At 38.8% G+C, this 15,240-nt stretch overlaps 1 protein-coding gene across 1 annotated transcript in view; it reads left to right on the top strand.

Annotated features, from left to right (window-relative positions):
* The window catches only part of iqgap1 (IQ motif containing GTPase activating protein 1), a 51,569-nt gene extending 37,602 nt beyond the window's left edge, over positions 1 to 13,967 (top strand). Inside the window, exons 17-37 of the mRNA XM_083549850.1 lie at positions 67 to 234; positions 1,175 to 1,317; positions 2,799 to 2,969; positions 3,056 to 3,139; positions 3,236 to 3,307; positions 4,707 to 4,776; positions 4,896 to 5,260; positions 5,359 to 5,522; positions 5,622 to 5,846; positions 6,919 to 7,059; positions 7,272 to 7,356; positions 8,324 to 8,556; positions 8,643 to 8,775; positions 8,869 to 8,971; positions 9,404 to 9,539; positions 9,824 to 9,911; positions 10,002 to 10,211; positions 10,527 to 10,690; positions 10,978 to 11,100; positions 11,620 to 11,728; positions 12,706 to 13,967. Of these exons, the coding sequence (XP_083405976.1) occupies positions 67 to 234; positions 1,175 to 1,317; positions 2,799 to 2,969; positions 3,056 to 3,139; positions 3,236 to 3,307; positions 4,707 to 4,776; positions 4,896 to 5,260; positions 5,359 to 5,522; positions 5,622 to 5,846; positions 6,919 to 7,059; positions 7,272 to 7,356; positions 8,324 to 8,556; positions 8,643 to 8,775; positions 8,869 to 8,971; positions 9,404 to 9,539; positions 9,824 to 9,911; positions 10,002 to 10,211; positions 10,527 to 10,690; positions 10,978 to 11,100; positions 11,620 to 11,728; positions 12,706 to 12,819 (3,101 nt within the window). The 3' untranslated portion in view covers positions 12,820 to 13,967. The remainder of the gene's footprint in view (positions 1 to 66; positions 235 to 1,174; positions 1,318 to 2,798; positions 2,970 to 3,055; positions 3,140 to 3,235; positions 3,308 to 4,706; positions 4,777 to 4,895; positions 5,261 to 5,358; positions 5,523 to 5,621; positions 5,847 to 6,918; positions 7,060 to 7,271; positions 7,357 to 8,323; positions 8,557 to 8,642; positions 8,776 to 8,868; positions 8,972 to 9,403; positions 9,540 to 9,823; positions 9,912 to 10,001; positions 10,212 to 10,526; positions 10,691 to 10,977; positions 11,101 to 11,619; positions 11,729 to 12,705) is intronic.
* The last annotated feature ends 1,273 nt before the right edge of the window (positions 13,968 to 15,240 follow it).

Here is a 15,240-nt window from a genome sequence, read left to right on the forward strand (position 1 = left end):
GTTTCTCCCTTACGTCAATTTTCAGCCTTCGTTCATTTTGGCATTAACCTGGTGTCACTCTGACAGTCTCTCAAGCGATCCAAGCCATTAATGAGGCTGTAGACGTCGGGGATGCGAGCCAGACGCTGACGGCTCTGCGCACACCTGGAGCCAGTCTGTACGGCGTGACGCCGGAGTGCGCCCAGACCTATCAGGATGACCTGGCTAAGATCAAGAACGACAAAAAGATCGAGGGTGAGAATGTCGAGAGTAAACCGTCAAGTTTTGCTAATAGTTAACTGATACTCGATTTGTGTGTGTGTGTGTGTGTGTGTGTGTGTGTGTGTGTGTGTGTGTGTGTGTGTGTGTGTGTGTGTGTGTGATGAGAAAAAAAGAGTAAGTAAACAAGTGAGTAAGATGTTTTATTTTCCTTTACACACTCAGCACAAGAAACAACTTTCTAACAAAGCGCCCAAAACTGCCCATCGAATGAGAGACGGAACTAACGATACCTTTTTATCTTTTTAACGTTGAAATGAAAGGCGATGTGGATTAAACAATTCCTCATAACATTTTAAAGCCACGATGTTCAGAACATCACACAAATATACAGAAGTTCTCGTTCACATTTTGGATCAATAAAAAAAAGAGAAAAAAAAAAGAGCAGAAATAAGTGCAGAAAGGCCACATTGCAGACAGGATTTGCATCTTTATGTCGGCAAATCAAATGACAGAATATCGGCTGTAAATATAATATACTGTAATGTAATTTACTGTATGCTATAAATCGCCTCGGAGTACAGCGCAACGTCGATGCATTGATAAACGATCTTAAATTGATTTTACAGAATTACACTCGAACAGAATTAGACCACTTACAGAATCTCCCAGACATCGTTGAATATTGAAATCCTTGTCGTTGAGATGCTCCTGTTTCTGTAACAGGAGTTCGTATTTATTCACACACATCAAAAATAGTTGTAAAAATGTTTTCTATTCACAGCATTATCATAATGGGCTAACTTATTGGGAGAAAACCGGTAGTTCTATGCGAAATCAGACATTTAGCACCCCCATATAAAAAAAAAAATGGTATGATCCTTGTCTCATAAAACCTCAACGTAGCTTTAGAGATTGGTAGCGGAATCAGGCTCCTCCTACCGAAGCATTGAATCTTCGTCGCTGTGTTTTCTAGGTGATAACGGTAGTGAATGGATGAAGCACTGGGTGAAAGGAGGCTACAACTACTACTACAACATGCAGACAAAACAGGGCACATGGGGCGAGCCTGCGGGATTCGAACAAAACAATACGCATCTGAACAAGGACGAGATCCAGGTGAGAATATAGAAAGTATTTATGGCATTAAACTCCATGGGATGTGATATGATACAGTATTATTTCCACCGCAGCTCGTTTCTGATGGGATCACAGTAGGGGTGTAGAGGTACACGAATTTGTGAATCGGGGAATCCTTGTTTAACGTGCGGAGTTTCCTCACGAATATATTAAAGCCCTCTCTTAACTAGAAGGTCTCCTGTTTGGGAACATTTTAGTTTCCTATTGAATTATGACAACGAATTACAATGATCTCATTTATACACTGAGCAGTTGAGGGTTAAAGACCTTCCTTAAGGACCAAGCAGTGGCAGCATAGTGGTGGGATTTGAACTCATGACCTTCTGATCAGCACTCCAACATCTTGAAAACCGAGCTACAGCACCACCTCTCATTTTTCTAATAAAAAACATACAAGTCGAATAAAAGTGAACAGGTCTAAAAGCTGAAATTCTAAAGGTTTACTTTAGTCAATGTGTAAAAGAATTATTTTTTTATTTTTATTTTATTATTTTTTTTTTTTAAAGAAATCCAAACTGACACTCAAGCGGAGATTGTTAATGTTGCGCTGTAATCAATAGTTATTTTTACATACATTATTCTTATTTATTTTTTACTATTTTATATTTACCGTAATTTCCGGACTATTAAGTGCACCCATATATAAGCCGCACCCAAATATAAGCCGCACCCACTGAATTTGACAAAGATTTTTCATTTTGAACATAAATAAGCCGCACCTGTCTATAAGCCGCAGGTCTACACTGAAACTAATGAACTTTACACAGGCTTTAATGAAAGACAGTGTCTGTTAAACGGCTTGTATCTAAACAGTAGCCTACCAAGAAAGTCATTGTTCACTGTCTTCCTCCTTCCTTTCACAACTATTTCTCTCTGGAGTTTATCTTTTGGCATCGTCGTGTGTTTAAAAATCACCACCGGTGAAGCTTTTCTCCCGATGCAGTGCAGCTCAGAACACAGGTGAAATGTGTGTTTTCATGCCCGGTTGTTTTCAGCATGACGAATGAAAAACATTTCCTGTAGACAGTCCGAGTGAGCGGCAGGTCAAACGTCAGAGGAACATCATCCATATTTATGATGTGGTGCGGCCCGATTAATGTTATGGGGCTCAGTTTTTTGGCTTGAAGTTTGTGAAACCGGAGAAAACCGGTTGCTTTGAGAATTATTTTATTTATTGGAGATCTTCTATAATTGATTCGATTTTATTTTTATATATATTTTTTTATTTAAACCAAACATTCTATTTCAAATGATCATAGTGTAAATAATTTCATTTATTTTAAATATTTAAAAAAAAAATTTAACTCATGATGTACAACTTAAACGATCAAAATTTAAACAAACCGTGATTTTAAAAAACCGAGGTTTCGTACCGAAGCGTGAAATTTGTGTACCGTTCCGCCTCTACATCACAGTATTCATGAACCGTCTCACGTATTCACGTCTCTCATCATGCCTAGTCGGTCGTATCGGGAGTGACGGCAGCCTACAACCGGGAGCAGTTGTGGCTGGCTAATGAGAGTCTGATCGCCAAGCTGCAAGCGCGATGCAGAGGTTTCCTGGTGAGGCGGAACCTGAAAGAGCGCATCGGCTTCCTGGAGTCGCAGGATCCGGCCATCAGACGCATCCAGGTGAGAGCTGGACTCCGTATAGCAGTCCTTGTTAGGATTGGCGTGGGATCAGAGTGTGTGATTTTTGCTTTGCGTTTGATCCACAGGCCCACTGGAAGGGTTACAAAGAGCGAAAGGCCTTCAATGAGCGAAAGGAGTACTTGAAGGATCACACTGAAGATGCTGTGAAGGTTCGATTATGTTATTGATGTTCACCAGCATCAGCAGAAAACTTTGGAATGTTTCTAGGAATTTCATGTTTGTGTTCTCACTTTGGAATCTCTCAGATCCAGTCGATGGTGAGGATGCACCAAGCTCGCAAGAAGTATAGAGATCGCCTACAGTATTTCAAAGACCATGTGAGTATTCGGTTCCTCAGCATCTATATTGAACATATAGACATGCCATACCTGTATAGTATTCAAGTTCATACTTCCTCAGAAAAATGTTGGTCCCTGAATTATGATGGTTCTATTTATTTATTTATTTATTTATTTATATCTTAATCTTTAGAAGACAGTGAGAATTGTGTTAAAAAAAAAATTAAATAACAAAAAAATTGTTTTAAAATATACAACATATATGCACATCTAAATATATTACTATATAATAAATATATAATATTTGCACAATTTTTAATTACCAATTTACATACACATTACCCAAATTGGGTCCAACAAATGTAAACTATTAAATGTTTTTTTAATTGAATTATATTTAATCAATTTAATTTGTGTTTTTACTGAATATAATAAAGTATATTGAAGTCTTTTTTTGTTTTTTTTTTTCCCGATATAATTTTTTTTTAAATATAATAAAATATAATTTTATTATATTTTTTATTATATATTATTTAACCAAGCAGGCATTTTTGTTTTTAATTTGTTTTTTATTTGTGGATTCTGTGCGCCGTTACGTTACAGCCATAGTAGAACCTCAGTGCCTTTAAACTCCATAACTTGCAATTAAGCCTGAAAACAAATCGTGGATAAAAAATTAAATTTTCTTTGATGTCAAATCTAACAAGGTGCAACATAAAGGTAGCAAACAGCATAAAAATGACAATAAAGCATTATATGTGATGTATGTATTAGAATATTGCAATAAATATCCAATAGGAGAATTATTTATGCAAGTATTAATGCATTAATAATTAATAATTATTAATTAATAATGCAAGTTTTTTTTTTTATTTAACAATATAAAAATCCACACTATTGATCATTTTAAAGCTTCTAAGTTAGAACTCGATTTTGTATATTCTATGAGTTTGCAGTTTGCAGTAAAACACTCATTTAAGGCAGATATTGGGAAAATGTTGATGGAGACCTGACCGTAAGATTGGTATGTGCTTCCTTTTGAACATTCCATTCTATATTTAGTCTCCATTTGCTGTTATAATAACCTCAATTCTTCTGGGAAGATGTTCCACTAGATTTTGTGGAGATTTGTGCCGTCAGTGTTCCAATTTATCGCGGCCCACTCCAACTTATGTAAAGCATATCTTCATGGCGCTCATACCGGAACATGTCTGGGTCTCTTAGTTTGAGTGAAGGAAAGGTTCATGCTTTTGCATCCTAAGATCTCCTGTACAATAGTTTGCCTCCGAAAAACAGTTTTGGGGAAGAACCGCGTATGTATTACATTCTTCATACATTCTTGTATGAAGTCCTCATTCTGATGTGTGCTATTTTGGTCTTAAATTTAAGTACCATTCGTGATGATCTAAACTGTGACCATTTTCTTCTGAAATCTCAGATAAATGAGGTGGTGAAAATCCAGGCGTTTATCCGGGCCAACAAAGCAAGAGATGACTACAAGACACTGAGTAAGCACCACATCTCGACACGGATTTTCTTTCCCAGATCGGAAATCTTTCCTTCTAGACTTTGTTCTAGTTTTCAATAATATTAACGTTTTTTCTCATTTCTTTCTTTCGTCAAAAAGTCAACGCAGACGATCCCCCGATGGCGGTTGTGCGTAAATTCGTGCACCTGCTGGACCACAGTGATCAGGACTTCCAAGAAGAGCTGGAGCTGATGCGCCTGAAGGAGGAAGTGATCACCAACATCCGCTCCAACCAGCAGCTGGAGAACGATCTCAACCTGATGGACATCAAGATCGGCCTTCTGGTGAAGAACAAGATCACGCTGCAGGAGGTGGTCTCGCACAGCAAAAAGCTGACCAAGAAGAACAAGGGCGAGCTGTCCAACCTCATGATGATGAACAAGCAGAAGGGAGGCCTGAAGGCTCTCAGCAAAGAAAAGCGAGACAAGCTGGAAGCCTATCAGTACCTTTTCTACCTTTTGCAGGTACCGTCTCTCTCATGAAGGTTTTGCTATTTAGACACCGTTTGCTTTTTTTTGGGGGGGGGGAATTATTTTTATTTATTTTTGTCTTTGTTCTCCAGACTAATCCTACCTACCTGGCCAAGCTGATCTTCCAAATGCCACAGAACAAGTCCACAAAATTCATGGACTCTGTGATTTTCACACTGTACAACTACGCATCTAACCAGCGTGAAGAGTACCTTCTGCTGAAACTCTTCAAAACAGCACTGCAAGAGGAAATCAAGTAAGGTCCAACATCCAGGTCTTTCTGTCACACACATATTTGTAGTGTCATGAAGTCTTTTGATTGGTCAAGAGTAAAGCTTGAACCCTATTTGAACAGATCCAAAGTTGACCAGATCCAGGAGATTGTAACCGGAAACCCCACCGTCATCAAAATGGTGGTGAGCTTCAACAGAGGAGCTCGAGGTCAGAATGCTCTGAGGCAGATCCTGTCTCCGGTCGTGAAGGAAATCATGGACGACAAGACGCTCAACATCAAAACCGACCCAGTGGATATTTACAAGTCCTGGGTGAACCAGATGGAGTCCCAGACTGGAGAGGCCAGGTTCGAATTGCTGCATTATTCGAAAATAAAAAAAAATAATTAACACTGGGACTTTCTTGCAAATTCTTTCTAATTTGCGAACATTTAATCTTTGAATGAAATCATCAAGGCTTTCTAGGCTATACCAGACCTTTTATTATCTGTTACTATAGATAATGTGCAAGAGATATATAAGCAATGAATCTAAAAACACTTTCAATGTTGTTGTTGTTGATGAATTCTTGCCGAAGAAAAATCAGTTTTTGGCCCAAATTGTGTATATCAGCCTATAGTATTGACACCTTTCTTTTTTTTTTTTCAGGAAAATACATACATGCATGTGTACGTAGCTGGATCGTACTCGCCGATAATCCAATAAATCCACCGATAGTTTTTAAAATGGATACTGGATAAAAACCGAACAAATACTCCATGTAGGATAGTACTGGACTTTATTACAAAAATAAAAAAAAGTATTGAATCATGAAAATGTGCTAAATGAAAACATATATATTAATTCCTAAATATAGTTATATAATTAATAATTAATACATTTAAATAGCGATCTCTATGCAGCGCAGTCTCGCATGTAAAAACAAACAGCGCATAGCATCAGTGATTCGCCTCCAGAGGCCGCTCTCGTAAGGACAGCGGACTGGAAACCGGAAAAACTATCGGTATGGATTTATATTAGTCCCCATTTGCTGTTATGATAAGCTCCATTTATCTGAGAAGATGTTCCGCTAGATTTAGTAGAGATTTGTGCTCATTCAGAAAACCGAGGCCTGGGGTGCAGTCAGCGTTCAGAGCTCTAGAGCAGTAGATCTTCCACTCGAACCAATGTAAATCATATCTTCATAATGTTGGCTTTGTGCACTAGGGCATTGTAATGCTGGAACAGGTTTGAGTCTCATTATTCAAGTGAAGGAAAATTCAATGCTACTGCATCCATAGACATCTTATATAATTGTGATGACAGTCTGTGGAAGAACCACATATTGGTGGTTTCACGCATGTAGACTTTGTCCTTATTAGAAGCTGGATATTTTCCAACACAAGTTATTAAAACATATTTATCTTTTCTCCTTTATAGCAAGCTGCCTTACGATGTCACTCCAGAGCAAGCCATGAGCCACGAAGAGGTTCGAAAACGCCTGGAAGCTTCCATTAAGAACATGAGGACAGTGACGGACAAATTCCTGTCAGCCATCGTAGTCTCCGTTGACAAAATCCCGTAAAAGTTCCCTCTTTCTCAGATATTCTCAAATAATTTTAGGGAATATTTATATATTATCAGTAAAGTTTTAGAGAGACACTCCGATTCGACATGTTTGGATTTAAATATTCAATCGCCGGCCGGCCTGTTAAATTATCCGCCTCAGTATTAAAGCGCCAGTGTTCCTGCTCCACTCTTTCTGACTGTGATCGACTTTTGTTCGTCTGCAGCTACGGGATGCGTTTCATTGCCAAAGTGCTGAAGGATACGCTGACCGAAAAGTTCCCCGATGCCACAGAGGACGAAATTTTGAAGGTTTGTGCTTGAAATTGGCCCATAAATCAATTGTCCCTCCAGTCTTGATGTTGATGTTTTGACTGTTGTGTGCATGTTTTCTTCCTTTTTCCTGGGTGGTCGGGTTTCTCTTTTAAAGCCCACAGAGGTACTAGCTTGGGTCCGTTTTCCTTTTGGAGGCCTGCGGAGGCGTTTAGCGCTCCGATTCATTCCAAAGATGTTAAAATAGCATTTGCAGTTTAGGAGATCATCCACTCCAACCCACGTAGAGCATATCTTCATGGAGTTTAGATTGTGCACAGGGGCATTGTCATGCTGGAACAGGTTTGAGTCTCTTAGTTCATGTGAATGGAAAATTTCATGCTACTGCATCCAAAGATATCCAATACAATTGTGTGTCAAAACTTGGTGAAAACATTTTGGGGAAGAACCCAATACTTTTGTCTATATAGAGTATATGGAGTACATGATTAGTAGGTGAAGGGGTAGCTCAGGGGTTAAGATGTTGTACTTTTAATCAGAAGGTCATGAGTTTAAATCCCAGCACCACTAAGCTCCAACTGCTCAGTTGTATAATTGAAATAGTTGTAATGGTGTCTGCCAAAGGCATCAAATATAAATATCAGCTATAATCAATTATTTGTATGAAACCTGTGCCTAAGAAAACCTTCATCTGTGGTGCATGGTTTCTTCGCTTTTTTGAATCCTGAGTGCTAGCTCTATCTCTTTTGTCTTCCTCTGGCTCCAGCTGCCCTCTTTGCCCTTGCCTTCACTCCTCTTTCGAGACTCGTGCTTCTTCGTTCCTGTGCACACCAGGTGAGCCGCACCTGCTGTCTCTCTCTCTCTTTCTCGATCTTTCATCCTCTCTTCCTTTTTTCTGTTCGGCCCTGTTAAAACGTGAAAAAAACTGCAAACGTTTTCATTGCCGGTCAGTCTGATTATGTACAGACACAATCTAATAGTGTCTTTTTGTTTTGTTTTTTTATAGATTGTTGGAAACCTGTTGTATTATCGCTACATGAATCCTGCCATCGTGGCTCCGGACGCCTTTGACATCATCGACATGTCAGCCGGAGGTCAGCTGACCACCGATCAGCGGCGGAACCTGGGCTCCATCGCCAAGATGCTGCAACACGCCGCGTCGAACAAGATGTTCCTTGGCGACAACGCCCATTTGAACCCCATCAACGAGTACCTAACCAACTCCTACCAGAAATTCAGGTTTGTCATTTTCCACTATACATTGAACTCTGGTTATGTTTCTGTTCTCTGGGTTTGCTCTGACATCTTCTAATCTTTCTTCTCAGACGTTTCTTCTTGGCCGCTTGTGACGTCCCGTCGCTGGAGGATCGATTTAACGTGGATCAGTACTCTGACCTGGTCACCGTGAGCAAACCTGTTATTTACATCTCCATCGGCGAGATCATCAACACCCACACGGTTTGTTTTTGCTCCTTCACACACACTTTCCTGCATTTTAGGATCTGTTTTCGTGACTCACCAGAGATTTTTTTTTTTCTCCTCATCTCACAGCTCTTACTAGATCATCAGGACGCCATCGCTCCCGAGCACAACGATCCCATTCACGAGCTGCTGGAGGATTTGGGAGAGGTGCCGACGATCGAGTCTCTGATAGGTGAGTTACCGAGGAAAAGGATCGTACTTGCTGTATTATTTAACACTCCATGTAAAATATTACTGAAGTTTATTACAAATAAAATATATAAAAATCATGAAAATGTGATAAATGAAATATATCAGATATATTCATTATATTAATAAATATTGATGGAAAAAAAAGATGTGCATACAACTGAAACATAAAGTAACTTTCCAAATAAATAAAAACAGTTACATCCAAAATTAATTAAAAAAATAGACACTTTAAATAAACAGTACGTGGCATCAGTGATTTGCCTCTAGAGGCCGCTCTTGTCCTGTATAACGCAACCCGGAAAAACTATGGTATGGATTTTATGCAGATAGTTCCAGCAATCAGCTATCGGTGCCTCGACCTCAGATAGTAACTGAACTTTACTTCTGTTGGGATTTTTTCCGTCACACTCAGGGGAGAATCCACTGCCGCCTGATGACCCCAACAAGGAAATGATGGGCAAGACAGAAGTCTCACTCACGCTTACCAACAAATTTGACGTTCCTGGTGAAGCCAACGCCGAAACTGACGCCAAGACTCTCCTTTTGAAGTAAGTCCTGCTCTTTCTGTCTTTTTTGTAAAAACATTTTGCATCGTACAAATTTTTCAACATAATTCTTACTTTTCTTTGTTTAGTTCAAAATGTAAAAACTCTGTTTTTCTCTCTCTCTTTTCAAAATATCATCTTTCTTTCTTATTCTTTTGTTTTTCCCATCTGCTTTTCTTTCCTTCCATTCATCCTTTCTTTCTTTCTGACTGTCTCCAAGTCATAGTTGCCGTAATAAACTTTTTAACTCTTATTTAAAAATCTTCCCTCAAACATTTTCTTTTCAGCACCAAGAGGCTGATTGTGGATGTGATTCGATTCCAACCTGGAGAAACCCTGTCTGAGATCCTGGACACTGCAGCAACTCAGGAGCAGGTAATAAACAGCAGAAATGCAGCAGGTATGGAAGATTACTTGGACAGATATGTTCACCGACGCCTTGTTCTGGATTTGTGTGGTCTACAGGAGGTGGAGTACCAGCGGGCCATGCAGCGGCGAGCCATCCGAGACGCTAAGACCCCTGAGAAGATGAAGCAGGCCAAACCGGTGGTGGACGACAGTCTCACACTTCAAGGCAAGAAGGACAAGATTAAGAGCAACCTGCAGAGACTGGCAGAGCTGGGAAAAGTACAGCCAGAGAACCGATACCAGGATCTCATCAATGACATAGCGAAGGTACCAAATCAGACCAATATCAGACCTGCGAATCCGTATAATTCCAGCCTCGGCCACCCACAACCCTGTCGCCGGTTCACCACTGTTCCTTCCTTGGAGCACTTTTGATAGATACTGAACACTGCAGACCGGGAACATCCCACAAGAGCTGCAGTTTTGGAGATTTTGACCCAGACGTCTAGACGTCACAATTTAGTCCTCGACTCTTATTCAAATCCTTAGCCTCGCCCATATATACTATACACCTGAGAGAGCATATGCTCGTAATCGATCGTTATACCTGGTGTTAAAGTGAAAATGTTGTTATTTGTGCAGGACATTAGAAATCAGAGGAGATATCGGCAGAGAAGGAAGGCCGAGTTGGTGAAACTTCAGCAGACGAACTCTGCCCTGAACTCCAAGACCAGTTTCTACAATGTACAAATAGATTACTACAACCAGTACATCAAAACCTGCATGGACAATCTGGCCAAGGGCAAGTAAGTGGATTTTGGTTAGATTTTTCATTTCCTCCAAGAGTTTTGTGTCATATGAACAGGAAATTGATTCTGAATCCTGGAAGATATGCATGTGCAAGGTCCTTCACAGCTTGAGCTCAGAAGTAGTAGTTGTCCTTTTGTATAGAAATATGTGTGCGTTTTATACGCGGTGTATGCAAAGTATCCTGAGGTAGTTCACCTTGTTGCCAAGAGTAATGTTAATCAACATAAAAGTAGACTTTTTTGCTATTCGGACCTCACAAGACCCTTTTTTTCCTTTTACCCAGAGTGTCGAAGAAGCCTGGAGAAAACAAGGCTAAGAAGAGCAAGCAGGCGTCGCAGAAGTACACAGCAGCACGTCTGCATGAGAAGGGAGTGCTGATCGAGATCGAGGATCTGCAAACCAACCAGTCAGTATTCACCCGATTTTACAAATATATACGCACAATATGTGGACACCTGAGATTTGTATGTGGATAAACCCCATTTTTCTGGGAGGATGTTCCACTAGATTTTGTGGAGATTTGTGCACATTCACACCTGAGGATGTTTGTAAAGTCTGGTACTGATGTAGGTGAGGAGGCCTGAGATGCAGTCAGCATTCAGTTTCATTGTTCACTGGGGTCAGAGCTCTTTAGCAGGAGATCTTCCACTCCAACACATGTAAACCATATCTTCATGAAGCTGGATTTGTGCACAAGGGCATCGTCATGCATGTTTGGGACTTGTAGTTCAAGTGAAGGGAAAATTTCATTCTGTTTAAGACATCCAATAGAATTGTGGACCTCTAGGTTGGTGGTAACAGTTTGGGGAAGAATCACATACGGCTGGAAAAGTCAGGTGTCCCAATACTTTTGCTCGTACAGAGTAATTATGCCAAACGTGCAACAAATCATGTTTGGTTTTTTTTGTTTTTTTACATTTTACAGGTTTAAGAATGTGATTTTCGAGATTTCTCCGTCAGAGGCTGTGGGAGTGTTCGATGTTAAAGCCAAGTTCATGGGAGTCCATTTGGAGACGCTAATGTTAGAATACCAGGTAGAGATCAATTTCTTTATAATAAAATCCTGTGCACATTTTTTTTATTTACTGTATTTTAATTTATTTGGATTTTTATATCATTTTTTTACAAAAATTTTTTTTTATTTGTGATGTTTACAATATTAGATGAACAATGTACATTTATATCCATTAAATCCTGTATACGCTTTAAGATACATCAGTTTTAGAAATCCAGCTCAAAATTTTTCCTCTTTTCTTTTTTTTTTTTTTTTCTTTTTTCTTTTTGATCTTCTTTGTTTACCTTTTGTTTTCTGCATTTTTTTCTCCCCCTCTTCTTTTCTTTTTTCTCCTCTGCTCTATCCTCATCTGTTCTGTTTTTTTGGGGTTTTTTTTGTCTTCATGTTTTTGGTCTTTTCTCTTCTCGCTGTCCTTTTCTTGTTCTGTTGCTTTCTCTTCTTTTCTGATTTTTACTTTACTTGACTTTCCTTATTTTGTTCTGTTCTTCTTTTTCCCCCTTTTCTCCTATTTTCTGTTTTTCTTTGTTCCGTTCTTTTTTTTGTCTTTTTTTTCTTGCTTTGCTTTTTTCTTTTTCCGATCTTTTCTTTACCTTTTTTCTTTACCTTTTCCTTTTTTTCCTTTTGCTTCTTATCTCTTGTTTTTTTGTTGTTTATCTTATTTTTTTCCTTCTCACCTTTTCTGGGTTTTTTTTTGTTTTTTTTCTCTGTTCTTTCCTCATCCCCTTTTTTTTTAATTATTATTAATTAATTTATTAATTAATTTATTTATTCATTCATTTATTTTTTTGCTCTTTGTTTTCCTGATCATTTCTCTGGTATGATTCTTTGATTATTAATTCATTCATATACTTCTTTTTCATTTATTTACTTACTTCACTCCTTGTTCTTTGAAAGACGATACGATAACTACAGCTTGTTCTTTATATCATTTTTCACATGCACGTGGATCATAATCTTCATCGCTGTTTCAAACCCTGTTTGTTTCTTCATTCGCAGGATCTTCTGCAGTTACAGTACGAGGGTGTGGCCGTCATGAAGCTGTTCGATCGAGCCACTGTCAACGTCAACCTGCTCATTTTCCTGCTTAATAAGAAATTCTACGGCAAATAGAAGAGACTCTGAAGAGGACCTTATAAACTGTTACGTGCAAATCCGTGCTCAGAGTCCACATCATCTGCCCCCAAATACACCATCCCCCCCCCCCCCCCCGCATACACTCCTGTTATCCCCCTGCACTACTCCGAATACTCCTCTGTTTGTCAAGAAACGTGTCGCTAGGCGACAGTACCTACAAACGGTTTAAAAGGGATAAATGTACATCCATTAGTCCGATTTGCGCAGCAGGAAAATTCCTGCGACGGGTTTTGAATTTGTAAAGAGAATGATTTTTGGGTTACCTTTAAATTTTATGCCTTGAGAGGACAAAGCATGTTTCTCACTATGTTTGTCATAGAGGAAAAATGCAGCCAAAATGATATTTATCACAGTGAATCCACATCAACTGGCTTTTTCTCCACGTTCGGGAATTGCAACGTCACTGTTTTTGTCAAGAGTTGTAATTTATTGGAAAAGATATCTATCGATGTACCTATTTCTCCCCTCTCCTCTATCAGATGCTGTATGGATTTATGGATTTCTTCGGCTTATTTCTTTTTTCCTTTGCATTTATTTTATACTGTCTTAACTCGAATAGACTGTTGGGTGTAAAGTGCTCAGATATCACACAGCGATCGTATTAATGACAGCCAAAGGCAAAACATGGAGTCTGGGTTTTTTACTTCCTTTAATTATATATCGGAAGGACTATAGACGTAAATTCTACAGTACACGATCATATAAATCGGCTCACTTTTTCTTTCTTACCCTTATTTCCCTCTGCACCGCCCAAACACCTGAAAAAATTCAAAGAATTTCGGTGGTGTGTGAACACTCCATCCTTCTGCATGGCGTCATGGTAGGCTGGTGTTTTGAGATTTTGTTTATTGTTTTGTTGTTTTTTTTTGTTTCTCTCCCCCTTTAAGACTTACTGTACAATCAGAAGCACTTGAATCGCTGATATTACAGAAATGTGTAAGATGTGAGAAGTGTGATTATTATTATTTTTTTTTGTGCCTTTAAACAAAAAAACAAAAAAAAGAAGAAGAAGAAGCGGGTACTGCATAGCCCTCAGCACCAAAAATAAAAAAAAATGTATAGGACAATCACTGAAAAGCTGGATGGAAAATAAATGAATAAATAAATAACTATATCTTTGTAAATTCTTTTACTTTCTTGAATTTTTTGCTTTGGTTCCTGCTTGTTCTTTTGGGTTTTTTTTTTTTTTTTAAAGTTCTCAGAACCATTTCTAGCATTACAAATTATGCTTACAAATAAATGGTTGAGGGTTTTGAACTTGTGACCTTCCAATCCAGAGGTCAATGCCTTAACCACTAAACTCCCACCTCCCTGAATCCAATACCCACGTCCTATGTTTTGCAGCCAGTTCTATCACCATGGACGTGCTGTGCATTCTGAGATGCATCACGGTTGTACAGAGTGATTGTTTGAGTTAGCGTAGCCCTCTTGTCAGCTCAATCCAGCTTTGGGATTCTATTATGATCTCTGTCGTGGACAAGGACTGCAAAACTTATGTACCCTGGACGATTTGTTTTTATCTTCATTCCATTTCTTGTGCTACAATGGCTACAGATTGTTGTTGTGTAAAAATAGCAGGTGAGGAACAGTTTCTGGAATGCTCAAAGCAGCTCTGAAAACCATCCCATGGTCAACCTGGACATCCAGGGATCTCTGGTAAGGATCAAGCAGACAGAGCCGGCAAAAATTATCTACAGAACGAGAAAAATGCTTTATACCTTTCACAGATCTGAGACCATCACCGCATACACCGAAGATAAATGGGATCAGTGCCTAAACAACAAATTAAATAAATCTTGATTTTGGGAACAAAAATTTCAGTTTAACAATCACAGGGATTCAATTATTTACACACGATACCGGGATAGGACACTGAAAACTAACACACTTTAATTATCAGAAGAAAATTCCCCAAAAAATACCCACCCTGTTGGAATTCAATGACCAATGTCTGGACTGTAAAACTTTTACCCCTTTGAGAACTTTTATTCTTTTTTTCCCCCCAGTTAATAGAAATTTAGTCCTAAGCTTTTTAGAAAAAACATCTTTAATAATAAATTGAACATAGCAATAGAAGACTCTAATCAGAAGCACGTTCTAAAACATTATATGGACAAAAGAATTGGAACACTTTTTTTTTTTTCTTTTCCCCACACATACGTGATTCTTCCCTAAACTTTGACACGTCTTTTGGATATTTTATTGAGAATTAACCAGGCAGAGCTGGAAGGTTAAAAGGAGCCACTAAAGGTCGATTTCTGTCAGGATCTACAGTAGCATTGGAATTAGATCAGTACATTTAAGCATTTCTGCATTCATTAGTCATTTTTCCTGTCATTTATCTTTCTTTTAGGGCTCTCCATCCTCCCTGTCCATCCTCATCACTCCTAATGAGTG

This window comes from Silurus aristotelis, assembly GCF_946808225.1.
Source record: "Silurus aristotelis genome assembly, chromosome: 9".
Classification (NCBI taxonomy): Eukaryota; Metazoa; Chordata; class Actinopteri; order Siluriformes; family Siluridae; genus Silurus; species Silurus aristotelis.